Raw genomic sequence first — 27,663 nt, 5'->3', positions numbered from 1 at the left:
TTGTTCAGTGTACAAGTATTGTATTTACATTGGATTTGTAGCTTTTACCACTAAATATCATTCTTCTGTTTCATCACACTTCTTATCATAATCCATGCTAAATATCCACGTATTGGGTTGGCCAAAAAGTTCATCCAGGTTTTTCTGTAAGAGCTTACAGAAACCTGAATGAAGTTTTTGGCCAGCCCAACCCAATAGATGATTGTCCCCATTTCCTGGCCTCTCAATTCCTTCATCTTTTCTTCTCCAGTGATTTTTCTCTTCAGTTCAAACTCAATGACTCACTCTCATGATCATCCCTAGAACTTGTAATTGCCCAAAACTGAAATCTTCCATAACTCCACTCCAGACAACTCCCTTTTTGATTTACAGTTCCTACTATTGCAACTCGTTCTTTCTTTTTTTTTTTTTTTTTGGCAGTACGCAGACCTCTCACTGTTGTGGCCTCTCCCGTTGCGGAGCACAGGCTCCGGGCGCACAGGCTCAGTAGCTATGGCTCACGGGCCCAGCCGCTCCGCGGCATGTAGGATCTTCCCAGACCGGGGCGCGAACCCGTGTCCCCTGCATCGGCAGGAGGACTCTCAACCACTGCGCCACCAGGGAAGCCCACAACTCATTCTTTCTTGTTTCAAAACTAAATAATTTGACTTCACCATGATTTACAGTCAATTATGACATCTTTTCAGCTTCCATGACTCTGTAACGCTTTTTCACTGTATTTTTCCTAGCAAACTCCATGGTCCATTCATATACCCTCAACAACCTTATCCTTCTCTTGCTTCCTTGTTTTCCTTTGGAAAACTCTGATTTTCTGTTTACTGCATCTCTATTCCCAAATAGATGAATTTTTCTGAGGAACAACATAGTAGCATGTGGTCTAGTCTCTCCATAAATTCATGGCCATTAATCATTATATTTACCCTTACTGTCCAGCTGTCCGATGTGCCTAATTTTTTCTCTAGTAAATGTTTTACACTTTTTCTTCTTTACTCATCTATCTTATACCTGCTGTTCTCACTGACAGCATATGTCCATTCATCACTGAAAAAAATATATTCAATTTGTTAATAATTTTATTAAATGCTAGTGGGAAGCAGCTGCATAGCACAGGGAGATCAGCTTGGTGGTGTGTGACCACCTAGAGGGATGGGATAGGGAGGGTGGGAGGGAGGGAGATGCAATAGGGAAGAGATATGGGAACATATGTATATGTATAACTGATTCACTTTGTTATAAAGCAGAAACTAACACACCATTGTAAAGCAATTATACTCCAATAAAGATGTAAAAAAAAAAAAGAGGGCCTCCCTGGTGGCGCAGTGGTTGAGAGTCCGCCTGCTGATGCAGGGGATACGGGTTCGTGCCCCGGTCTGGGAGGATCCCATATGCCGCGGAGCGGCTGGGCCCGTGAGCCATGGCCGCTGGGCCTGCGCATCCGGAGCCTGTGCTCTGCAACGGGAGAGGCCACAACAGTGAGAGGCCCGCATACCGCAAAAAAAAAAAAGAAAAAAAAAAAAAAAAGATATAGTACTTCGGAATAAACAAAAAATATGCAAAATTTACATGAGAAATAATTTCAATGGTCCCTAAAGACACAAAAGTTGACTTGAACTAATGGGAAGGCAACTCTTGTTCTCTTAAATAATCCAACACACCCTCCCTGACTTAATTTATAAATTAAATGCTAAGTATATCAGAAATATTTATTATGTAATACCTACTGTTTTTCATGCTTCATACACAACACAAATTATACAGTAATTTTTGTCTTTAGTAGTACCAAATTACTAATAACAATAGAGAAACTATCCTCCACTGCTACTGTTTCCAAGGTTTATTATGAAAAAAACCCTTCTATCCTCCCCCAGTGAGCACACACACTTGACTAACATTTAGTTAAGCCAAGAAATTTTGACATTTAGCTTTAGCAATAGAAAATTTATAAATAATGTAGCTTTCATTTATATGTTAACTAAAACATTCAATTTGTAATCCAACAATTAAGTTATTTAAATAATTGCATATAATTTTAAACTTTCAGAAAATTTATAACAATATTACAAGGATTCCCAGGAGTCCTGTCTGTAGGTCACAATATTTCCTTTCTCCTTTTTTCTTCCTTTCCTTTTCTCTCTCTCTATGTATGTTATATAAGTATAGACATATATCTGTATATGTGTATATATATATGTATATATTCATGCATTTTTCTAATGTGTATACATTTCTAATATATATTCATACATTTAATAGTGAATTGAGAATATGATGCTCCTTTACTTCTAAATAGTTCAGCATGACTTCTGATAAACAAAGTAGTAATTTACATAGAACTACTAAATCAGTAAATCAGCATTAATACTAAACTATTGTCTAGACTTTCATGTAGATTTTGCTACTTATCCTAATGTTGTCCTTCACATCACCCCTTCCTCCCCAACTTTAAAATAATCAGTTATAATCAGTTGCTATTTATGTTTAATATCTTTTTATTGAGAATAGTTGTAGACTCTTTCTTTATATTTCATGGCATTGATATTTTTGAACAGTACAAGCTAATTATTTTGTAATCTGCCCCTCAATGAAGGTTTGTCTCCTTCCCTCATGATTAGAATCAGGTTAAATACATTTGGCAGGAATACCACAAACTTGAGGTGGAGTTATTCTCAGTGGATCCTCACATGTGCACATGCCATATATTAGTCCCTTGGCTGGGAATGCTAACTTTGACCATAATGTTTGCCATTGTCAGTTTTTGCCACTGTAGAGTTATTATTTTATTATCTATTCATTGCACTTTATTAGTACCATGCAGGGAGATGTTTTGAAAGTTTATAAGTATCCTCTAACCTCAAACTTCTACCAGTGAGTTTTTGCACCTGTTGATAATTTTGCTTAATTGCCAAATTGTGAACTTAATTCCATTCTTCTGTATTCATGAGTTGGCATTTGACTGTATGGGAGAGTGTTTCCTTCCCCTGAGTGTATTTATTTATGTGAGTGCAAACTCATCTATTCTTACTTTTATTAAGTAGGTTATAACTTTCAGATCATTATTTATTCTAATGTTCAACTTGTCCCAGATTAGACCCTTGCAACTGGATTCTATGTCTCTTTGATAGGTCCCAATCGTTCTGTATTGGTCTCCTTTTTGGCACAAGAGGATATTTTGTGCTCATCTTGTTCTTTCCCTGCCCCAGCTGTGAAAACAGCGATTTTCCCAGCTTCTTTCAGTTGAAAATGGTATTAAGAGAATGTCTGGGCACTGGGTGTATTCATTGCTCTTTGCAACTAGCCTGTGCAGCAGACAGAACTGGGAAATAGGTATTTGTATAGACATGAACGCATTCTGTGTGTGTGTGTGTGTGTGTGTGTATGAGTGTGAAAAGGGAGAGAAAGGCATATAAATAGAAAAAAAAGACACAGATAATGGAGAAAATCATTAAAGCCAGAAGTTAGTTCTTTGAAAAGATGAATAAAGTTGACAACACACTTTCAATATTAGTCAAGAAATAGAGAAAAATACAACACTGTAATGCCATGTATCAAAATGAGGAAAATCAATATGGTCACGCACAGAGAATATGATAATAAGATAATTTTATTCAGTATCTTATGCCAATAAACTCAACAGTTTAGATAAAATGAACAAATTCTTTGAAAAACAGCATCTACCAAAAATGAAAAAAGTAGAAAAATGTAAGTTCAGTGTTGTTGAAAGAAAAAATGTTACCTATTTTTAAATGTATTTGTTATTTGTTATTTCTAATCTTCTCAGATAGATTTCCTGATATATTTCTCCAAATGTCTAAGTAAGAAATAACACTAATACTAATATTGATATTCCAGGGAATATCAACTATAAAAACAATTCCCAATTTATTTGATGAGACCAGTATGACCTTGCTTCCAAATCTTTGGCAAACATTATAAAAAATGAAATTACAAGTTTGCATCATGGACATAGAGGCCAACAAATTCTACATGATATACTAGAAAATTAAATCAATTAATATATAAAAATGATGATATATCAAAACTTTGTCAACTGATTTAGAGGGCTTAGAGGTATTGAAGTAATTGTTCAATGGATAAAACAAAGTGCAGAAAATTTTGTGTATATGATTCAAAGATTATTTGAAAAAATAATTATTTGTTAGTGAAATGGCCAAAATGACACAGAAGGGTGTTAGAGAATGCATGTTTTTGAGAAACTCAGTGCAAGTCTAAAATGTATATTAAAGTAAAAAAATCTATGTGTGAGTGACCTATCAATAACTCTTTCATTATATGAGCCAGAAGAAAATTGCAGAAGAGGATGTAGCAAAATGTTCAGCATTGTTTATGTTAGCAGGCAGAGAGAAATGATCTAAAGTCCATCAACAGAGGAATATGTAAATAAAATAAGCTACGTATTTTTCATAGTATCTGTATAACATTAAAAGCACTTAATTATTTGTGCACAAAACAATATGAAATGATTTCAAAAGCACGTATGGAAAATAGAATGTGTATAAATATAAAACACATTTACATAAATGTTGAAACAACATGTAGAAAATAATTTATAAACTAAATGATAGTATTTATGAGATAGAGAGGAAAAGAATTGGAAATTATAGTTGAAAGGGGAGATATGATTGCTGATGATAGTATGCCATGAATTTAGGGGTGGAATTATCTCAATTCTGTACTGAATTCAAAAAAATAAAAAGGCATACAAGGAAATAGTAACATGTAAACCTGATAAGCATTTTCTAAATAAACAATAATTCAAGAGGAAATATATCTGTCAAATACGAGTGGTATCAGAGAAATGTAGATCATGAAATTAAAATACCAGACAAATGTAAATGGCTTCAGACAGAAAACATTGCAAAAGGAGAATAAGTAGTGCCAGTGGTGCCATTTCCAAATAAAGTTTGTGCAGCCTCAATACTTGGTCCAGTCGCTGTCACAAAACAGTCATGCAATAACTGTTAGTTGAATAAAAATGAAGGATTGAATGTTTCCTATTTTTTGTTAGCCAGTTGGTAAGGTGAAATTTGATAAAAGCACCAAAGTATCAGATCCTCTTTACTGTTAAAAGTAAACTGTTGCTTAAGGAAAAAAAATAAATAGAAAAAGAAAATGCCATCTGGCTACAAATACCTTTCTGTTCTAACTGCAGGTCTTGTGCTTACTACCTATGGGTATAAAGCAAAATGCCAAAGTGCTGCTTGAAACCCATCCAGAATTAATAGTGCTGTATCATAGCTTCTGGGTGTGAAAGATATCATCTCTAGATGGTAACTGTATGAGTTTAGTCTCAGCCTGAAAGTCAATATCTTTCCCTTATTACCTGGCTCTCGACATTCACAGTATATAAGACTGCCAGTGAATGAAGAATGAGAGGAAAATAGCATGATATGAAAGGTCTCATATATTTCAAATTGTCTTTATAGAACCTGTCTACACCCAAGGTACAATATGTCACCTGTCACTCACACTGCTGTTTACAGATGTCTTTAGTCCTATGGAGGTAGCAAGGTAATAAAGGATGTTTTTGCATTTAGACTCCCGATTAGCAACACTTTATAGCAGTCTCTCCTTTCTCCAGACTGTCACCTTGAAAGTAGCCTTGACGATAACATGAAAAATTATTATCCCCATGTTCAGTAGTTTCCAAATATCTTTGATTTGCTCTACTTTTTCAATCTTTTAATCAAATCTGTCAAGTAGAATGGATATACATGATAATTGAATTGTATGTTAATAAGTGAAATCTCAGATTAAGTGACTTTACTAAGATCTTAAAATAGTGCATCTAGAGATTCAGAAAATCTGGATTTAAGTCGAATAAATATGCCAATTTTCACTGAAGAATAAAATAAATGTTTTTGTTAGGTTTGTGAAATTTACCTCACAACTAAAAGAAATCAGCTGCTACTCTTGGCATGATTAGCAATTAAGTTATGAATTTATTTGGAATCAAGAATAAAGAGAATATATGCTGAGGTTTTTAGTACAAATAAAAATTTTGTCCTTGTTTTACTGCTGATCAAATATATAAATTATCTTGAATTCCTAACATGGTTATAGCAAAACATCTGCTTGTAGCTTATAAACCAGCAAAGTACACAAACACTGTGCATGAATAAAATATGCAATAAACATTGAAGAGATTGACATCATAAGTTAGATATAATAATAACACATTTGGATTCAATGAAATATTAGGACAAATGTCTTATTTGTAGCATTGGAACGCGAGCTTGCCAAATTAAATATGAAATATACTTACAATTTTTGAAAATATTCAGCGAATAGATTTGTTATCAAAGGTGTACTACAGAAAATTGCTTGGGAATAAATCCAGATGCTTACAGCTCAATTATGTGAGCTATTGAGAAAATGAAATTTTATCATTTGGATATGACTTTGTGTAACATTTAGTTGCCTCACGAACAAAATATTTGAGCATATAAGTGCTAAGAATTGGTCAGGAAATAGAAGTTATATGAAAATTTAAGGTAATGTTTTAGCTTCAGAAGTTTTTTTAGAAATTTAAAAAATCAATCTATCAAGATAATATTTTATATTCTGTACCTATATGTTTGGGAATACATAAATTATGTACATATGTGTGTACACATTTATTTATTTATTGGTAATGCTTATGTGCTTAGGAATTCAGTACTACACAGACACTATAATATCATGTTTTACTCATTTAGTTTATGTGTTCACATGTGAACGGTGGCATTATGGGAATTATTTCCTGTGGGATTATTTCCTTTTTAATGCTTTTCTACATTTTTCCATATTTTGTGCAATAAAACATATTACTTTCCTAATAAAAACACAAGATTACTTTCTAATAACATTAATTTCAAATTATTTTCTTAAAGTCTACACTGTCTAGATAGTCATTCAACAAACATTTATTGTTTTCCTTTTTCTAGGGACTGTGTTAGCCACTAAGATTACAAAGTTTAACTTATTGCTTATTGTGGGAACAAATATATAAAACGTAATTAAATTACAGAGAGAAAGATGCACTTGCGTAAGTAGATATAAAATGCTGCTGTGCCTAAAATTAAAGAAAAAGACTTAGTGTCTAATCTGGTAACTGAAAACAGGTAGAAAATAATCCACAAAATTGTTCAGAGAATGACTTTCCAGATTCAAGGTGTACTTATCAGAACTTAATTCAGGGAAAAGCCTGACTTCTTCAAATCATGTCTGCTAGTCCAGAAAGCCAACCTATAGCATGGAAGTAGTTGAGGGGGAAATACATAAAGACAAAGCTAAAAATAAAAACAAATTCAAAGTGAGCTGATTATTTTTTCATCTTATAAATTTTGTTTATCATTATTAGATTACTGGAGGACATCTAAAATTTTTAAAGAGGTTAATAACATGAACAGCATTTCACTAATCCTAAAGTTCACTATTGTACTTCAGAATGAAAAATCCATTGATAGTAGTTCAAGATGACGCAGTATTGTTGACTCCAGAACCAAAGAATTTTAAAGTTAAAGAAACCTTAAGTATGTTCATATATTTCTATAAATAAATAAATTCCTAGGTTTATTTTTAGCTTCCCCTCCAGAATCCACCCCAGAGTAAATTATTTTCCAAAAAAATTTTGTGAAAATTTGTCCTAAGTGTCAGCTACTCTAAAGGATAATGAGCTATTTCATTGATGTTCTGTCACATGGCTCCCAAAGTTAATTTCATATATGACACATAGAATATATTTTAATCTAAAAATACACTCTACCTATTTGATAAAAAGGACTGTATTTAATCCTGACATTTACATATATATGTGTATATTATTTTTCTCTTATAAAAGAATTTATAACAGTTTATTTTATAAAGCATCTGTAATTGGATTAGTAAAATAGAAAGTAAAATGTGTAGGATTCAAAATTAAATATAAAGACTATGATAATTTTTATGACTAAATATAAAGTTTAAATGTGATAAACTAAAAGTTGAGGAAAATGTGATAGCTCAAATATGAGAAAAGAAGAAGCATACCATTTCCTAAGGAACGCATTATTTTTTCCTATTATTGTATTCCTAAGCAGCTTCCTTCATGTGAAAAACAATGGGTGATATAAAGAAAAGCACCCCCAATAAAAGTTTTCTGGAAATTTTAAAAAGTGGAATTCATGTGGCTGGTTATTTTAGAAATGTTCAATAAAATTCAGGACACTGCATTGAAGTTCACTTCAGTGCAGGAATTCTGCCAGTGGCTATATACTCATATTATCCCAATATGGAGTCCTTTGGCTGCCAGACTCTACCAAATGCTGGAATGTAGACTTCTGGGAAAAATGAGTAGTTTTTCTTTTATATTATATTCTTTAAAACAATATAATCTCTGTCAGCTGGAATTTTGACAAGAAATTACAGCCTCTGGCAAGTAACTCGGGCTAATAATCTCTATGCTGATTAAGGACAGATACATTAGTCTTCTTCAGCAGCTGTTAGAATTAGCAAGTTTATAAATATTAAGAAAACAAACCTAATAGAAGACTTATTTAAAAAAATATTGTCAAAAATTTCTGTCTTGAACAATTTCTTTTCATTGGAATATTTATAAAATGTAAGAAAAATAAAGGAAACAACCTAAATTTTATTCTTAGTTTAAAAAAATACACATAGGTACACACACTCATATATGTATGTATCACAGAGAAAGATAAAAGATCATTTTTTTCTAGGCCATTACCCACAAAAATTACTAAACATATTAAAGTGTGCTTAGCTTCTTATCTTTAGTGTACTCTAATTAATCTTATAATTCAAAATAGCTTACTTTATTTCCCTTTAGTTGTGTAACTCCCATGTTATATAATGCTTTGTGCTGAGATAAATGACAGGTATATTACTTAAGGCATTTGATATGTACCTATTTTAAAATTTTTCATGCAAAATAAATGATATAACTCTGTGACTTAAAATAGGCAATGTATTTATCTGAGCAGTCTCCTTAATCCCTTAATTTTATTTTTCATTTCTATGTATTTCTTTTGTTTTAACAGGCTTTACTTTTTAGAGCACTTTTAGGTCCACAGCAAAACTGAGCATAAAGTCCAGAGACTTCCCATGTATCCCCTGCTCTGCTCTGCACGTGCACAGCCTCCCCTATTATCAACATCCCCCAGCAGAGTGGTACATTTGTTACAATTGATGAACCTGCACACACACCTCATTATCACCCAAAACCCATAGTTTACATTAGGGTTCACTTTTAATGTTGTACATTCTATAGATTTGGAAAAATTTATGGTGGCATATAACCATCATTATAGTATTATACAAAGTAGTTTCACAGCCCTAAAAATCCTCTGTGCTTTGCCTATTCATCTTCTCCCCTGCCCAACCCTTTGCAAACACTAATTGACTGTCTCTTTAGTTGTGCCCTTTCCAGAATGTCATGTAATTGGAATTATACAGTATGTAGCCTTTACAGACTGGCTTCTTATACTTAGTAATACACATTTAATGTCCCCCCATGCCTTCTGATGGCTAGATAGTTCATTTCTTTTTATTGCTGAATAATATTCCATTGGATGTACCACAGTTTTAAAAAATCATTCACCTACTGAAGGACATCCTGATTGCTTCCAAGTTTTGACAGTTATGAATAAAGCTGCTATAAACATTAGCATGCAGGTTTTGCAGTGGAAATAAATTTTAATCTCCTTTGGGTAAGTACCAAGGAACACGATTGCTGGATCTTATGATAAAACTACGTTTAGTTTTGTAAGAGACTGCTGAACTGTCTTCCAAAGTGGCTGTAGTATCTTGCACTCCCACCAACCATGAATGAGAGTTCCTGTTCCACATCTTCATCAGCATTTGGTGCTGTCAGTCTTCTGGAATGTGGCCAGTCTATAGATGTGTAGTGGTATCTCAGTGTTGGCTTAATTTGCATTTCCCTGATATATGATGTGGAACATCTTTTCATATGCTTATTTGCCATCTGTATGTCCTCTTTGGTACCTGTTAAGGTATTTGGCCCATTTTTAATTTTTCTTTTATTGTTGAGTTCTAAGAGTTCTTTGTATATTTTGGATAATAGCCCTTTATCAGATATTTTACAAATATTTTCTTTTGTAAATATTTTCTCTCAGTCTGCCTTTTCATTTTCTTGACGGTGTCTTTCATGGAGCATAAAACTTTAATTTTAATGAAATTCAGTTTATCAATTGTTTCTTTCAACATATAATTATTTTTCACTATTTTTTAATCTCAGAATTTTGCTAAATTACCCAACTCAAAGAATGCTAAATCAGTGAAGGAAATTAAATGTATAACACTTATATTAAAATCTATTTAATTTTTTTATTCTCAAAGTTATTAAAATATTAGAGTGGATTTTTTTAACACTAGATTTAATTTTTGAGTAGTTTTAGGTTTATAGAAGAGCACAAAGTACAGAGTTTCTATATACCCCCTCTCTGCCTACCAATTTCCCCTATTATTAAAATCTTACATTAGTGTGATACAGTTGTAACAATTGATGAGCCAATAATGTTCCATTATTAACTAAAGTTCATAGTTTACATTGTTTCATTCTTTGTGCTATGCATTCCAAGAGGATTGACAAATTTATAATATGTATCCACCATTTATAGTATCATACAGAATAGTTTCCCTGCCCTAAGCATCTCCTGCTCTACCTATTCATTCATTCTTCTCTTCCCTGAATTCCTGGAAATCACTGATCTTTTTACTGTCTCCATGATTTTGCCTTTTACCTGTTAGATAGTTGGAATCATACACACGTAATCTTTTCAGGTTCACCTATTTCCATAGTGGAATTTTTATGTCATTATTTATCAATATCAGGATAACAGAAGTTTCCCAGATACCTTAATACACATGAGAAAAATATACCTGGAATGTATAATCATTCATATACTTATTTTAAATGGTCAAGCATATTTTTGAAGTGTTTTCATTAAGCAAATAAGAACTTGCTAGCTAATACAAGTGAAACCAAATAAAAGGCAAATGAAGGCAAATATAAGTCAAATGAAGCCATGGTATTGATAGTGGAGGAGGGGAATAAAATTATCATTTGAAGAATAACAGTATGGTTCTGCCTGACCCTAAAATCAGATCCTGGAAAGTTAAAGTAAGAAAGGACCTAGGTGCCTGTCTACTTCTATTTCCTAATTAAGTCAAAGAACTTGGAATGCAAAAAGATTTGATAAACTCGCACACTAGAAAGGAGTACAATTTGATGTAGAATCCAGGTTCCTGAGGTTGCAATATTTTCTTTCTACTGAAGCCAGTATTATTAAACTTTGGAATATCTACTAGCTTAGCCTAGGCTGCTTCAAAATCTTTTTCTCTTAAGTAACCTATTGGTCTTATTGTTCTTACTGTGTAGTTAGTATCTTCTTTTTCTACAATGTTACTGATTTGAAGAGTTTTGGGGGGTTTTTTTCTTTTTTTTTCAGAGGAGTTACTACACTGTGCCTAGTATGGCTTTATTTGTAATTTTCCTTTTTGAGTTTCACAGATTTTCTTGAATCTGTTACAGGATATTTGCTTGGCAAATTCATTATCCACATTCCCCAATTAAAATGTCTTAGATATTTTCCTCATGGTCCACTTTTGTGTTTTGCTATTTTCTGTATCTTTCATTCCATTTTTTGCTTTTGAGTCAATCTGCATATTAGCTAATGGCCTCTTTTCACTTCATTGGTTCTCTCTTCAGCTGTTTCCAATGCCCTGCCCATCCATCAAGCTCTTAATATAAATTATTGAATTGTCCAGTTCTAGAATTTCCACTTGATTTTTTGTGTGGATTTCCTTGATAGTGTTTTGTATCATATCATATATTTTCTTGAATATATGAGTCATAATTATTTTGGATCTATAGCTGCAATCTCAAACAATTGGAACACTTCTTGCCTGTTTGCACTGGTTAGTTTTTTTTGTTTTTGTTTTTGTTTTTCAGTACTAATTCTTGGTATAATTGGTAATTTGGGATCAATTCTAGACTTGGTGTCTGAAAAGTTATAGAGGCTCTAGACAATGTTGTCTTTGTCTAAAGAGGATTTACTCTAAGCCCCTTTACTCAATAAAATCGAGGTGGGAGATTACTTGATGATAAGATTTATATGGTTTGAGTCTCCTCTGACTATGGATTATGACCTCTCTAAGGTATAATCTTCTGTGGTTCCCAAATGAACTTTTCAGTGTTTACCTGGGTCCCCTTAGTGATTTTTGTTCTCCAGTGTTATACAACTGCTAAACGTTCCCATGAAATTCTCAGGCATTTTTAGTTCAGCCTTTTAGCCTCACCCTGAGCAGTCTTAATAGCCAACAAATGACTTAAAGAAAACTCCAGGTTTCATTTTTCTTCACCTACCCTTTCTCTGGTATGTTAGTCCCTCAAGATCTAGGTGCTTTGACAGGCCTGGAATTTAATTTTTGTCTCCTCAGGACCATGAGATTACAGACAGCGTTGTTTCCTCTCTACCACTTATCGATTCTCTTCTAGCTTCTTAACCTCAGCCTCTTGTCTTGAGCTATTTAAGTTGGCAAGTGCTTTGAAAGGAAAATAAGTAAACAAGAAGCTAAGTTATACGTATCTTTTCTTTCAGCATCTTGGCCCTTCAAGTCTAACTATCTTGAAATATGTTACCCCTCTTAACACTAATTAGGATTGCTATGATATTAAAACACAAAGCAAAACAAAACAAAATAACAAGTATTGGTGAGATGTAGAGAAATTGGAACCCTTGTGCATTGCTGAGAGGGATGTAAAATTGTACAGCCATTGTGAAAAACATTATAGGGTAACTCAGAAAATTAAATATAGAATTTAAAAAATAAAACAGTCTATTATTGGATCCAGTAAATCCACTTCTGAGTGTATACCCAAAAGAATTGAAAGCAGTGTCCAAAGAGATATTTGTACACACATGTTTATATTCATAATTGCCAAAACGTGGAAGCAACCTAAGTGTCCAGCCATGGACGAATGGATAAAGAAAATGTGGCATATACGTACAATGAAATATTATTCAGGCTGAAGAAAAAAGGAAGGAAATTCTGACACACACTACAACAAGGATGAATTTTGAAGACATTATGCTAAGTGAAATAAGCCAGACACAGGAGCACAAATATTATATGATTATACTTACATTAAACACCTAGAGTTGTCAAATTTATAGAGAAATAAAGTAGAATAGTGGCTACTGGGGGCTAGGGGAGGGGGTATTGGGAAGCTGTTATTTAATAGGTACAGAGTTTCAGTTGTGGATGGTGAAAATTTCAGATGATGTATAGTGGTCATGATTGCACAATAATGTGAATGTACTTAATGCCACTGAACTATGTACTTAGAAATGGTTAAAATAGTAGATATTATATGATGTATACTTCACCACAACAAAAAGGTGTGTTACCTTCAAAGACAATGGGTTTGCACTTTATTATTTTATTAAACATTTTGTAGATATTTTCAGTGGGTGCTTTAGTCTGCTATGAACTACTCTGCCATAGGCACTCTGATTACTCTTAGATATTATAAAAATGCATTTTAACCTCAATTGATATTTATCAAGGACTTACTAGTACTTGTGCTTGTATATACTGCCATTATGATAAATTCTAGAGATGAAAATAGTAGTGAAATAGTAGAAAATATACAGTTGACTCTTGAACGACATGGATTTGAACAGATCCACTTATATGTGGATAGTTTTCAGTAAATCTGTATTACAGGACTACACAATCCTAGGTTGGTTGAATCCACAGATGTGGAACTGTGGGTACGGATGGTCAATTGTAAATTTATGTGCGGATTTTTGACTGCAAAGAAGGTCTGTGTCCCTAACCCTGACGTTGTTCAAGGGTCAACTGTGTATATTGATCTCTGCTCCTGGTTCCTGGCACAGAGCTTCCAGGACCTTTGTAATTTCCTGAGAAGAGCAGTAGGAGCATCTTTGTCCTACTATTTGGACTTTGACCCTGGTTTCTTGGTGAATTTCTTGGGTGATAGAAGTGTCTTTTGTTCTATTGAGGCTACTCTTCCTGGGCTCCTAGATAGATTCAGGATGGGGCTGGTCATCAGAAAGACCAACCTATGATTAGAAACTTGGAACATTCAACCTGGCCCCTCTCCAAAGAATAGAAAAGGGGCTAAAGATTGAGGCTTACATGATGAAGCCTCCATAGCAATTCCAAAATTACAAAGGTTGGAGAGCTTCTAGGTTGGTGAACGTGTGGAGGTGCTGGGACTGTGGTGCCTAGAGAGGGCATGGAAGCTCCGTGTCTGGCTCTTCCTGAGTTACATCTTTTATAATAAACCAGTAATCTAGTAAATAATGTGTTCCCCTGAGTTCTGTGAGCTGCTCTGGCAATTTAATCAAACCTGAGTGGGGCGCCATGGGAACTTCTGATGTATAGACAGTTGGTCAGAGAAGCACAGGTAACAAACTGAACTTGCAAGTGGCATCTGAAATGGGGAGGAGGGGCAATCTCATGGGACTGAAACCTTAACCTGTGGAGTCTGTGTCCAGGTACATAGTATCAGAATTGGGTTAAATTGTAGGACACCCGCCTAGTGTCTTAGAGAATGCTTGATGTGTGGAAAACCCACATATCTAGTGTCAGGAGTATTGTGAATATAGAAGTAAAGGAAAAACACAAGAGATTTTTTCCAGCTCAGAAGACATAATACCTTCTCTTAATAAAGACAGAACACACTGAGAGGTTTTCTAGTAAACAATGATTTATAGGGCACAAAGAAAAGGAATAGAATACTTTATGGGAATGTTTGTGAAACAATAAGCTGTTGTTGTTATTAAATCACAGTTTACTAGAATGTGGTTTGGAATGTGAAAGACATTTTAGGTTAACTTTATCCTTGGACACTGCTAAAATAAAATTTGCTTTATAAGAGGATAAGGACATCAACAATATGAAAAAGGATTTTAATTGGGTACCTTAATGATAATAAAGACATTTAAGAAACTAGTATAGGCAGAAAGTGAACCAAAAAAACTGAATTAAGACAATAGCAGTAAGGATAGACAGGGAGAGAGAGAGTTGACCTTTCTGCAGCAGATATTACTTTATTTTTAAATTCAGGTGCAGAAGATTGAGATAATTATGTACATCAGTTATGGAACATTGTCACTATTACATCATTGGTCCATACAAATTCTCTCACTTACTGCTTCTATTTATTTATTCATTTATTTATTCTTTCATTCCTTTTATTTATATCTCCATTTTTACTCCCTTTATCAGCACTTGCCCTCTCTTTGTAGTCAATCATTGTATCCTTTTTGGTGATCCTGTGTGTTCTGAGAAATAGATTTCATCAGTTATGGAAACATTTTTAATTTATATAAATATTATTTTATTTCTTACTTTTTGAATTTTCTAAGTACTGTTGCTAGGTGTACATTTATTCATTTATGCACATGGCTGCATGATATGCCATATATTTTACTCATCCACTTTTCCTGGGATAGATGCTCATATTTTCTCCAAGCGCACACACACACACACACACACACACGCAAAGAGACTACACAAGCCTATCCCCCACGCATTCATAGGACATGGCAACTGATTCATCGTGTGGAAGAAAAAGAAAGCATTTACCATGACTCTGAATTGTGTACTAAAAGCTAGAAACAGGATCAATAGTGAAGCTATTACCTACAATAACTTCTAAACCAATACCCCACCAAACACCATATTTTATCTCGTAAAAGTTTCCAAATGTTTAAAAATTTGAAAAACCACAAGTCTAAGCAACCATTTTCAAACTTTTGATTTAACAATCAGGTGGAGAAGAGATGTCCTTTCTCTGGCATCCAGGTAGGTAGAAACTAACCCAGATCTACATTATTTGTTTGGACCTGAGTTATTATAAAAATTACAGAGACTTCCCTCGTGATGCAGTGTTTAAGAATCTGCCTGCCAATGCAGGGGATACGGGTTCAATCCCTGGTCCGGGAAGGTCCCACATGCCACGGAGCAGCTAGCCCCATATACCGCAACTACTGAAGCCTGCGTGCCTAGAACCTATGCTCCTTAACAAGAGAAGCCCGCGCACCACCAGGAAGAGTAGCCCCTGCTCGCCGCAACTGGAGAAAGCCCGCGTGCAGCAACGAAGACCCAATGCTTTGGAGCTAAAAAAAAAAAAAAAAAGTAAAAAAAGAAAATTACCATTGTCTGTAAACAGATATTTTAAGGAAGTCTGTGGTAAATGAATTACCATAGAAGAAAGACTGCAGTGCGGGCATTAAAGATGAAAGAGCTTTCCTGGTGATGATGGTATCTTAATAAAGCACTCTCTGGAAGAAAAAAAAATCATATTTTTGACTTCTCAATATGAATGACTTCTCATCTTATCCTACTTTTCTTCTCAACTGGCAGAAATATTAATGTACTGATTTCTCTAATATAGATTATAGTTCACTTTCATTTTTAGCATCAGTCTTATCCTTGCCCTAAGTTTTAATTTAATTGTTAATTTAATTTTAGTTTAGAAAGTATCATGGGGCTTCCCTGGTGGTGCAGTGGTTGAGAGTCCGCCTGCCGATGCAGGGGACAGGGGTTCGTGCCCCGGTCCGGGAAGATCCCAGATGCTGCGGAGCGGCTAGGCCTGTGAGCCATGGCCACTGAGCCTGCGCGTCTGGAGGCTGTGCTCCTTAAGGGGAGAGGCCACAACAGTGAGAGGCCTGCGTACCACCAAAAAAAGAAAAAAAGAAAAGAAAAAAGTGTCATGGAGTTAGTTACATTTTGATTAAAAGATTTCTCAGTAATCTAGATAATAACATCACATCAAGCAAGCAGAGTTGAGCAGAGAGAAGAGAGAAGTCAAAGTGTGATGCAAAGGAATGGCAACCTTGACTCACCCCACAGGGAGCTCTGGAGCTAAAATAAACCTGAGAATTGTCCAGAGTGGTTCATATGGTGGCCAGATCTTTATATCCTCACATTGATCAATCAGTCATGAAAGCCATCCCAGGTGGTGTTTGGGGGACATGATTTTGGACAAGATGGATCTTTGAGCTAAGATATTTCCTGACAAGACTGGAAGTTAAAGGTTTTCTGCCTTTGGTGATCCCAGTAGGTGGGGCAGGTCCTTCATTGAAGTGAGACCTCAGTTTTGCTGGATTTAGTGGCTCACCTGGTGGCATAACCAACATCCTCATTTCTGAGGAATCTCAGGCTAAGGCAGCTGCACTTGTCCATTTACTGTCAAAATTTGGCAAGAGAGGTCATTGGATTCTGGGTCAAAAAATTGGCTCATGACCAAAATTTGGCAAACAATCATGACTTGTTCATTGGGGCAACTGCCTTCTGTGGGCTATTCATCCAATCTTGACATTCACCTAAAATCCCCTTAGTCCCAGGCTAATAGGATAGCTATAATTTTGGGTTCAGTAAGTTAATTTTACCTACCCTCCCTATGCAATTCATCTCTTCTAAATACACACACACACACACACACACACATATATACACATATATACACATATAGCAGTATATACAACTTAGTTTTATAGAATGAGGGTAATTATAAAGCAGTTATAGGAATAGGAAATGACATATATGCAATAGGAAGAATGTGAAACAGTGAATTTTTTATTTACAGAAATATTGTTTTGAGGCTCCTTTAAAATGGTCTATGACTGTAAAAATATCAATAATTTTTTCTAGGGGGCTTCATTGTCAAGATGAACTTTGTAATTATTTGGAAGTAGAGTTTTGTCTTACCAGAAGTAATTTGCTTTCAGGATACCATGATGCAGATCCAAGCCAAAAGAGAAATATGTGCTGGTAAATGAAGTCAGTGAGAGAAGGAAATTTTTTAAAAGTTAAAAGTCAAACAGTCTAAGAAAGAAGAGATACACATTAGTTCGGAAATAATAATGAAAAATATTAGAATATTCCTAATGGAGTTACATAATAAAATAAATTTAACTTACATTTTCTGTCCCCACAGTTGTTAGATTGACTAAGAGTGAGAGGACTAAACTTTAGGCTAACTTACTAGCTGCATACAATTCACTTAACTTTGTGTGTGTGTGTGTGTGTGTGTGTGTGTGTGTGTTTTAAATAAAAGGAGGGCAATATTGTTTCTATTTTACAGGGTTGTTGGGACAATGCACCATTGTATCAGTAGCTGCTAAATTGCTCTATGAACTTAGCTCTTAGGATTAATTCCATAGTTTGGGTAGAAATTAAAGATGTCTTGGGCATTTAGAAGGAATTCTTAGACAAGACCTTACCATGAGGATTAACTATGTAGAGTTACCATACCCTGAGGTCTTATTCTTAATTTACAGGTCCAGAAATGTGATTTTGTTCAAAGTAAGAAGTGATTCCCCTTTTAGGAACTAAATTATCCTTATAGTAACTGACATATATATGCAAAAACTAGAGGTGTGCTCAACATTGCCTCTCTTTCTTATTGGCAACAAGTTACATCTCAGAAGCAGCCCAGATTCCTAGCAGTGTTCAACACAGACTCTCCAGTTTTTAAATACAGCTGAGAAGCCGAAAATAAACAGAATTTAGTGGTATGATACATAGGCTCTCAATAAATATCTGTGGAGACACGGTAGCTTTTAATTAATCAACTCTTTTTAAGCCTTCATGCTAAACAACGCATCTCCTTTTTACATAGATCTTCCTTCAGGGTTTATAAAATATAAGTGAACACAGTGTGTTCAAAGGGACATTATTCCACCTATTCCAAAAGATGGATGAGTGAGTGGGGGTCCCTTTGGACAAATGTTCAGGGAACTTTGTATTAGAGAAAGTAAAGTATTTCTCTCCTCCAGACTTCTCAGTGTGTTGAGTATGCTAATATGCATTATGAATCTCTGAGTGGGAATATATCATGCAGTTATTTCCTAAATTTATTTGAAAACTGAACTTTTTCCATTGGGCTTATTATAATTGTTACATACTATTAAGCATGTTTGGGAAAGACAGACACACTAATAGTGAAGCTTTAGGCTTTGTAATTTTGTTACACAGATTACAATGTGGATTTTTTTCAGTCACCCATTTACAGATGACTATCTTTAGGGTATGTAGTGTTATTATTAATTCTTTATTATTTTTCTTAAGCAAATACCTAAGGTTCTTTGCAGCTGTCTCTACTTAACCACCAAGAAATATGATTTGTTATAATAGCATGTTTGGTTTTCCTGCAGCACTCTTGATTAGCAAATCTGTGTCTCTTGCGCATCCTCAGAGTGTAACTTTAACTTCATGTTAAAGTGGCACAATGCTGCTTCCTTGCACATTTAAGGTTGTATCATATGATTAATTGGATTATTAGACGGAGCCACACCAATTTTTTTTCCTGATAGTGATTCCGAAAGATGTCCTATAAAAGGCGAAAGATTTATTCTATCTGAAGAGAAACTAAAGGCTGGGATTGACATATATACACTAGTATGTAAAAAATAGATAATTAATAAGACCCTGCTGTATAAAAAATAAAATAAAATACAAAAAGAAAAAGATGTGCTGTAAGGATTTTTTTCAAAAGGATTATTTTTTACTGAACATAAAATGCTTATGTATTCAAAACGTTCTTAGTGGATTGAATAGCTATGTCTGTTTCTCCATCATTTGAAGTAATTGTTTATATATGTGTGTGTATATATATATATAATATGTGTGTATACACATATATGTAATATATTTTGCTTGTCCCTTATTTGCAGTCTTATTGGGTTTATTGAATGTATCTATTTTTTTCTCCATTAACCAGATAATTATAATCACATATGCCATGTCAGACTAATATAGTTTTGTTTTTGGTTTTATTTTGTTTCAGCATATATTCACTATGATGATTTTGTTGTTAAACAATGACATGTTCTATGAGACTAGTGATAGGTGGATTGTTAGGAAAAGAAGAAAATGTTTGTCAAGGAATTGTATCATAAGTCGAGAAAAACTTGGAAAACAAATTACATTTTATTGTATTATGCTTTCTAAAAAATCATTCACATTGCCGAACAACACCAAATAATAGATACAAAGTACGGTATTTATTATCTTATTCAATATATCATATATTCAAAAACTTTTCAAAACTCTTATAATTGGCGAAGCATAAATTGTGAAGCTTAGAACAATTATTGGCTAAGAACAAAAAGAATAAATCGTGCTCCAGATGACAAAAGTTATGTTATTAAAAACAATCTCTAAAGATGTTTCTATACAAGCTGAATTAGAGGTCAAATTCCTAAGTCTATCAATCCTTATTACTGTAGAGTTTATTTTCTAATAATAGGCAGGAATAAGGAAGGCCAATTAAAATAAAATAAAATACAGGATTACAGCAAACAACATAGTAAAAACACATATATAAAGCAGGCTTCCAATTTATATTTTATTTGTTCTTTGTCTTATGCTTGAGGAAAAACAGCTCATTATAAATTATAAATAACCTCAGCATAAAACAGGTAAGAAAAAGAAAATGCTTAGATGTTTTAAAGAGAATTTCCTCTTTTTAATTAGCAGTTGGATTTTTTATTCCTTTAGCATGCAGGAAAGAATAAATAACAAAAAGAAATCTTTTTTTAACATCTTTATAGGAGTATAATTGCTTTACAATGGTGTGTTAGTTTCTGCTTTATAACAAAGTGAATCAGCTATACATATATCCCCATATCTCTTCCCTCTTCCCTCCATTACACCCTCCCTATCCCACCCCTCTAGGTGGTCACAAAGCACCAAGCTGATCTCCCTGTGCTATGTGACTGCTTCCCACTAGCTATCTATTTTACATTTGGTAGTGTATATAAGTCCATGCCACTATCACTTTGTCCCAGATTACCCTTCCCCTCCCCGTGTCCTCAAGTCCATTCTCTAGTAGGTCTGGGTCTTTATTCCCATCCTGCTCCTAGGTTCTTCATAACCTTTTTTTTTTTTTTAGATTCCATATATATGGGTTAGCATACAGTATTTGTTTTTCCCTTTCTGACTTAACTTCACTCTGTATGACAGACTCTAGGTCCATCCACCGCACTACAAATAACTCAATTTCGTTTCTTTTTATGGCTGAGTAATATTCCATTGTATATATGTGCCACATCTTCTTTAACCGTTCATCTGTCGAGGGGCACGTAGGTTGTTTCCATGTCCTGGCTATTGTAAATAGTGCTGCAATGAACATTGTGGTGCATGACTCTTTTTGAATTATGGTTTTCTCAGGGTATATGCCCAGTAGTGGGATTGCTGGATCATATGGTAGTTCGATTTTTATTTGTTTAAGGAACTGTTCTAGTTCTATGAAAAATGACAGTGGTAATTTGATAGGGATTGTATTGAATGTGTAGATTGCTTAGGTAGTATAGTCATTTTCACAATGTTGATTCTTCCAATCCAAGAACATGATATATAACTCTCCATCTGTTTCTATCATCTTTAATTTCTTTCATCAATGTCTTATAGTTTTCTGCATAAAGGTCTTTTGTCTCCTTAGGTAGGTTTATTCCCAGGTATTTTATTCTTTTTGTTGCAATGGTAAATGGGAGTGTTTCCTTAATGTGTCTTTCAGATTTTTCATCATTAGTGTACAAGAATGCAAGAGATTTCTGTACATTAATTTTGTATCCTGCTACTTTACCAAATTCATTGATTAGCTCTAGTAGTTTTCTGGTAGCATCTTTAGGATTCTCTATGTATAGTATCATGTCATCTGCAAACACTCACAGCTTTACTTCTTCTCTTCTGATTTGGATTCCTTTTATTTCCTTTTCTTCTCTGATTGCTGTGGCTAAAACATCCAAAACTGTGTTGAATAATAGTGGTGAGAGTGGGCAACCTTGTCTTCTTCCTGATCTTAGTAGAAATGATTTCATTTTTTCACCACTGAGAATGATGGTGGCTGTGGATTTGTCATATATGGCTTTTATTATGTTGAGATAATTTCCCTCTCTGCCTACTTTCTGGAGGGTTTTTATAATAAATGGGTGTTGAATTTTGTCAAAAGCTTATTCTGCATGTATTGATATGATCATATGGTTTTTATTCTTCTGTTTGTTAATATGGTGTATCACATTGACTGATTTGTGTATATTGAAGAATCCTTGTGTTCCTGGGATAAACCCCACTTGATCATGGTCATATCAATTGATCATGATCATATCAATTTATTGATCATGATCAATAAAGTAACAGTGTAAACAATGTAAGTTTACACTCCAAACAGTGTAAGTTTGGAGGCAATTGGCAGGTTGGAGTTGAATGCCCTTGGGAATGGAAAGGAAGAAATGAAAAATGTGAGAGTTTGATTAAAAAACGTGTTGATTAGAGATTAATTATATTTGTTATCAAAGTATTAATTTTAAATAAACTACAAGTAAAGGGAATGATTATCAAGAATATGCCAGATCCAGGAATAAGACATTTACATATTATTTTGTTAAATTACTTCAGCATCTATGTGAGGAAAACTATAATTTTCTGATGCTTATAGAAAATGAATTATATTTAAAGAAGATGACGAAGTCAACATTTAGTCACGTTTCAAATCCAAGCTGTCCTACTACACATTCCCTTCTAAAATGACACTGTACTCTCTGTCAAAAGTAGATTAATGATTTTTGAGATTATTAGATGATGAATAAAAGCATTATAACTATAATGATGATAAAGTTTAATGTAGAGTCTACTAAAGTTCAAAAATAATCCCTTGAAAATAAACAATATGAATTTTTATAATAATTAGGTAAATTTTCAATTATTTTAAATAAAATGTTAATAATGGTTAAAACTTTTGAGTACTTCTGCATAAGTTAGGCATGATTTTAAGCTCTTTACATCCTCATATCATCCTTGCAATAAACTCATAGCATAAATCCTGTTATTATTCCTTTTACAGATGACAAAACAAGGTGCAAAATGATTAGTTAAGCTGTTGAAACTTATACAGGAGGAATGTGGTAGAGGCAAGGTTGGGGTCTGGGCTATAGGTACATTAGATTCTGTTATTTACTGCTGTTTTGGCAATATCATTCTTAACAGCAAAGCCAGAAATTATTTTCTCCCTGTAGATGTTGAAGGGACCAGGAATATAGCGAATCAAGAAGTTAGGGCTTCCCTGGTAGCGCAGTGGTTGAGAGTCCGCCTGCCAATGCAGGGGACGTGCGTTCGTGCCCCGGTCCAGGAAGATCCCACATGCCATGGAGAGGCTGGACCCGTGAGCCATGGCCGCTGAGCTTGCGCGTCCGGAGCCTGTGCTCCGCAATGGGAGAGGCCACGACAGTGAGAGGCCCACGTACCACAAAAAAAAAAAAAAAAAAAAAAAGAGTCATGTACCACAATATTCATTGCCACTCTATTTACAATAGCTAGGACATGGAAGCAACCTAAGTGTCCATCATCGGATGAATGGATAAAGAAGATGTGGCACATATATACAATGGAATATTACCCAGCCATAAAAAGAAACGAAATTGAGTTATTTGTAGTGAGGTGGATGGACCTCGAGTCTGTCATACAGAGTGAAGTAAGTTCAAAAAGAGAAAAACAAATACCTATGCTAACCCATATATATGGAATCTAAAAAAAAAAAATGGTCATGAAGAACCTAGGGGCAAGACGGGAATAAAGACACAGACCTACTAGAGAATGGACTTGAGGATATGGGAAGGGGGAAGAGTGAGCTGGGACAAAGTGAGAGAGTGGCATGGACATATATACAGTGCCAAACGTAAGGTAGATAGCTAGTGGGAAGCAGCCGCATAGCACAGGGAGATCAGCTCAGTGCTTTGTGACCACCTATAGGGGTGGCATAGGGAGGGTGGGAGGGAGGGAGACGCAAGAGGGAAGAGACATGGGGATGTATGTTTAGCTGATTCATTTTGTTATATAGCAGAAAGTAACACACCATTGTAAAGCAATTATACTCCAATAAAGATGTTAAAAGTTTTTTAAATTAAATAAATGGAATATAACTATATATCTGCCGCCACATTTTATGTTATATAGAAAATATAAGAAGAAAACACTGAGCATAAGAATCGAAACTTTCCAAAATTGAATATGCATATAGCATAGGTAATATCACAGTTAACTTTGGATGTCCAATTCTTTTATTTTTAGCCATCTTATAAAAACATTTTTTAAGATTAATATTGAACTGGGAATAACATTCATGATAGAATTTGTTTCTATTTACTTGAGATAATCTGACATTTGCCTTAAACATTTGCAAAGCAACTCCATGGAGAGCACTTCAGTAGATTTCCTTTAGGCAGGCATTTGAGAATATACATGGACAGTCAGTGTGTGAGATTTAGTCAAGAAAATCACTCTGAAACAAAATAATATTTTAAAGCCACACATCACTTTACATGTACTATTATTCTAGGCTCTGTGAAATATACAGGGTCTGTCTCCAGTCTACAGCTGCAGCCACTGCTCAGGTGTTCTCTGGACCTCATCATGTCTGGAAATGTTCTCACCTTCAAGATCTCAAAATCTGAGTTTCCATTTTCTGATGATAAACCTGTCTCAGCATTTCTCATATTTTTTTAACTCCTATTGAACTTGATGATTGACTTATCATTTGTTGCTATTCTTTACCCTGTGCTATTTTTGCAGCCAGACACAGCTGTTCTGGCTTTACATGTCTCTATCCAACAAGAAAAAAATAATAGCCTTTTAAGGGGCATCAATTTTTTGTTACTTTAGAACACCACGTTCCTATGACTTTCTGCCACTCCTGTCTAGTAAATCCTCAGTTTTGAATATCTCTCACTGTTAATTCTGCCTGTTTCTGTTGCATAACGTTGCAAAACTAATTAAAGCCAGTGAATGAGCGACCCTGTAATTAATGTCTATATCAGAGACACTTCAGTTTCAAAAGTGAGAGAGGATATTATAAAACTGGTATAAACTAGCTCTGTCTGAGAGAAACAAAAGTAGGCCTATTTTCCCATCAGAATTTGTCTACAGGGATGCTTGAAATTTTCTTATTTTTAAAAAAATTTAGGCATTTCCAGTGTCAGCTTTAAGTTTAAGCTGACAAGAAGTTTTCAGGCTCAAGAAGTGAATTCCTCTGTCTCATCCCAAATTCAGTTCAACCAGAATCAATTCCTTTCTCCTTCCATGAGAAGACTGAGATCTCACCACCTCAAAATATTTCTCTCTGTCTTCTTAGTCCTTTTCTTTGTCTGAGTTTTTTAAAAAGTTCTTCAGTTCTTACTCAAAATTCTATTCATTGTTCTACTACTTCTTTGGCTTTCTTTTGAGGTCAGAGCAGAGGGTTGAGGCTGGCTATCATAATCTCTTGCCTTTCCTCTTCTACTAATCCCAGCCTCCCAGGAGGTAGAAAATACGTCTTTCCAACCCACAGACCTAGGCATTATCTAGGAGTCCCTCTTTGGTTTTATATACATTTTTTCCACACAGGACTTGCTCATCCATCATGATAAATTCAAGTGAGACTTAAGCAACTGTCACACCCCAGCCTGCTTTCTACAGATGTGTTGGTTGATGGATAAAATTCTTTTTTCCAGTGTTGCTACTGGAAGTAGTTAGAAGGTCCAAAGTTAGAAAGTTCAAAGCTGAACTTATTTTTTCCATTGAGCCTACAAATTTTACTAGTCCCAGTGTAAAAATCACTACATGTCCTTATATCGTCATAGTTGTGAAACCTTGGGTCAGTCATAAATGGCCCTCTTTTCAGTATCTCCAGATAAAATTAGTCACTGGGTCTTGAAGGTTGCTCTTCCACCACACTTCTCACACTTATTACCAAGGTGTGCATTATTATTGATACTCTGTCAGATATCTCCACATAATACTTCTACCAGCTTAACCTTAAAGCGTAACTCTGATCATTTCAAGCCACTGAGCTATTCAAGAACTTTTTACATTCCTTCTCTTGGACGCTGTTGTACATACAGACCCCTTAGTTTACATTCATGGCTTTTCTTTCTCTGGCCTCAAAACATACTCCCAGTTGTTTTTGCTCACAGTATTCCATTAGCCAGTTTGGATGGCATGCTATTTCCTAATTGCGACCAGAATGGTCATTTTGTTCCTCCCTCTAGGGACGTCTTCTGTTGAAACTCCATATTCTTAAGGCCTTTATCGTAGTCAGTATCTTCCATGAGAAATGGTTTACTCTCCAACCAGATGTGAATTCTCCTCTCTTTAATTCCCAAGTTCTTACTATTTTTACTTTTCATCTCATAAATATTATTTGTGTACTGTTTTATCCTCCTCATAGTGTATTATTTTCTAAAGAAAAGGATGTATGATTAACCCATGGTTAAAACACTGGGACACCATTCTTCCTTACACTAGTCAGTCATTTATTGCTTGTACAAATGTGACTATTTGATTGTAGTAGAAATATGTGTATAACTGTCATGTAAAAATAATACTAGATCTCTCTGCAAAGTTGTTTTCAATAATCAGGTAGTAAGTATCATTTTACCTAATAAATAGTTAAAAGGATTGATGCATGAAGAAAGTACAGGATTTATTCACAGATGAGTCCCAGTCTCTGTTAGAACTTGAAAGAGATACTAGGTCCTTTATACTCCTCTTTCCCTGTTCATTTTAAACAGAGCCCACCATATGCATGCAAACTGCTGCAATCATTCATTAAGTAGATTCAACCTCTCATTTTCCTTAAATCATCGCTGATTTGAGCTTACTGTTTTCTCAACTTAGGCCTAAGAAAACTATGGCCAGTTATTCATTCTCTACTTAACCTAAAAGTGAACTATATTTCATTGCTTGTAGGATGGTATGGGAAATCTGAGAGTCACCAAGAAGGGAATCCGACTTGAAGGTATATCTGAGTTTCTACTTCCATTGTATGTGAAAGAAATTCATTCCCGAAAGGTATGTGATACTGGCTTTGGCTTACTGTAAAAGATAATTTAGAGGTTATGTTTTAGCTTAAAATAGGAGGACAGATACCCCTTATCTCTTCAGTATGCATTTAGTTATTTTAAGCTAAAGACTTATTTGAAGGAATCAAAACAATGAAACAATTGAAAAAACAGTGGAGAAGTTAGTTTCAAACTGACAAATTAGAGAGCCATTTCGAATTAAACTGCAGTGTTGCTTTTGTTAGTCTATAAAATATGCCCTTCTGTTTTCAATGGACCTTAAAAATCCAGTTATATTAATTCCAAAAGGGGCATTTAACATATTTTGAGTAATTTCTGCAAGAACCTTGACTTGAATAAATGATATTAATTCAATGTATTTTACATCTTCTCAGCTTTAACGGACATGCATTTTCTAAAAGAGGTGACAAGAAGTCTTAGTACAGAAATTAACTTTATTTCTGGATGTACATTATTTAAAACCAGTAAGAATATTTATTCCTTCAAATGTATGTGTGTATGTGTGTGTGCTATGTGTGTTTTTTCACCTAGCAGCATGCTAAAAATCAAAACATTATAGCTTAGACATTGTTCATTTTGGCTTAAGTGTGTTATTTCTCAGAAGGTAGTATCTTTGGTACATCAGAATCTCATTAGACTCTTTCAAATATAATAGGCTTTCCCCTGGGATATGTGTGTATGTGTGGAAATAAATTTAGTAAAACAGAATAATTAGAAAGATTGTTATATAAAATGTGGAAAGATTACTAACCTTATTTCATAAATATGA

General features: G+C 34.5%; 1 protein-coding gene across 3 annotated transcripts in view; it reads left to right on the top strand.

Annotated features, from left to right (window-relative positions):
* The window catches only part of SGCZ (sarcoglycan zeta), an 883,936-nt gene that overhangs the window by 695,752 nt on the left and 160,521 nt on the right, over nt 1–27,663 (top strand). For 2 of the 3 annotated variants that reach the window (XM_081221233.1, XM_081221231.1), the window contains exon 3: nt 26,782–26,883. The exons of the other annotated variant lie outside the window; for it this stretch is intronic. In XM_081221233.1, the coding sequence (XP_081077359.1) occupies nt 26,782–26,883 (102 nt within the window). The remainder of the gene's footprint in view (nt 1–26,781; nt 26,884–27,663) is intronic. 3 annotated transcript variants of the gene reach the window in all.

The sequence above is a fragment of the Mesoplodon bidens genome (assembly GCF_964165515.1).
Source record: "Mesoplodon bidens genome assembly, chromosome: 20".
NCBI lineage: Eukaryota > Metazoa > Chordata > Mammalia > Artiodactyla > Ziphiidae > Mesoplodon > Mesoplodon bidens.
This window is presented reverse-complemented; position numbering and strand designations above follow the sequence as displayed.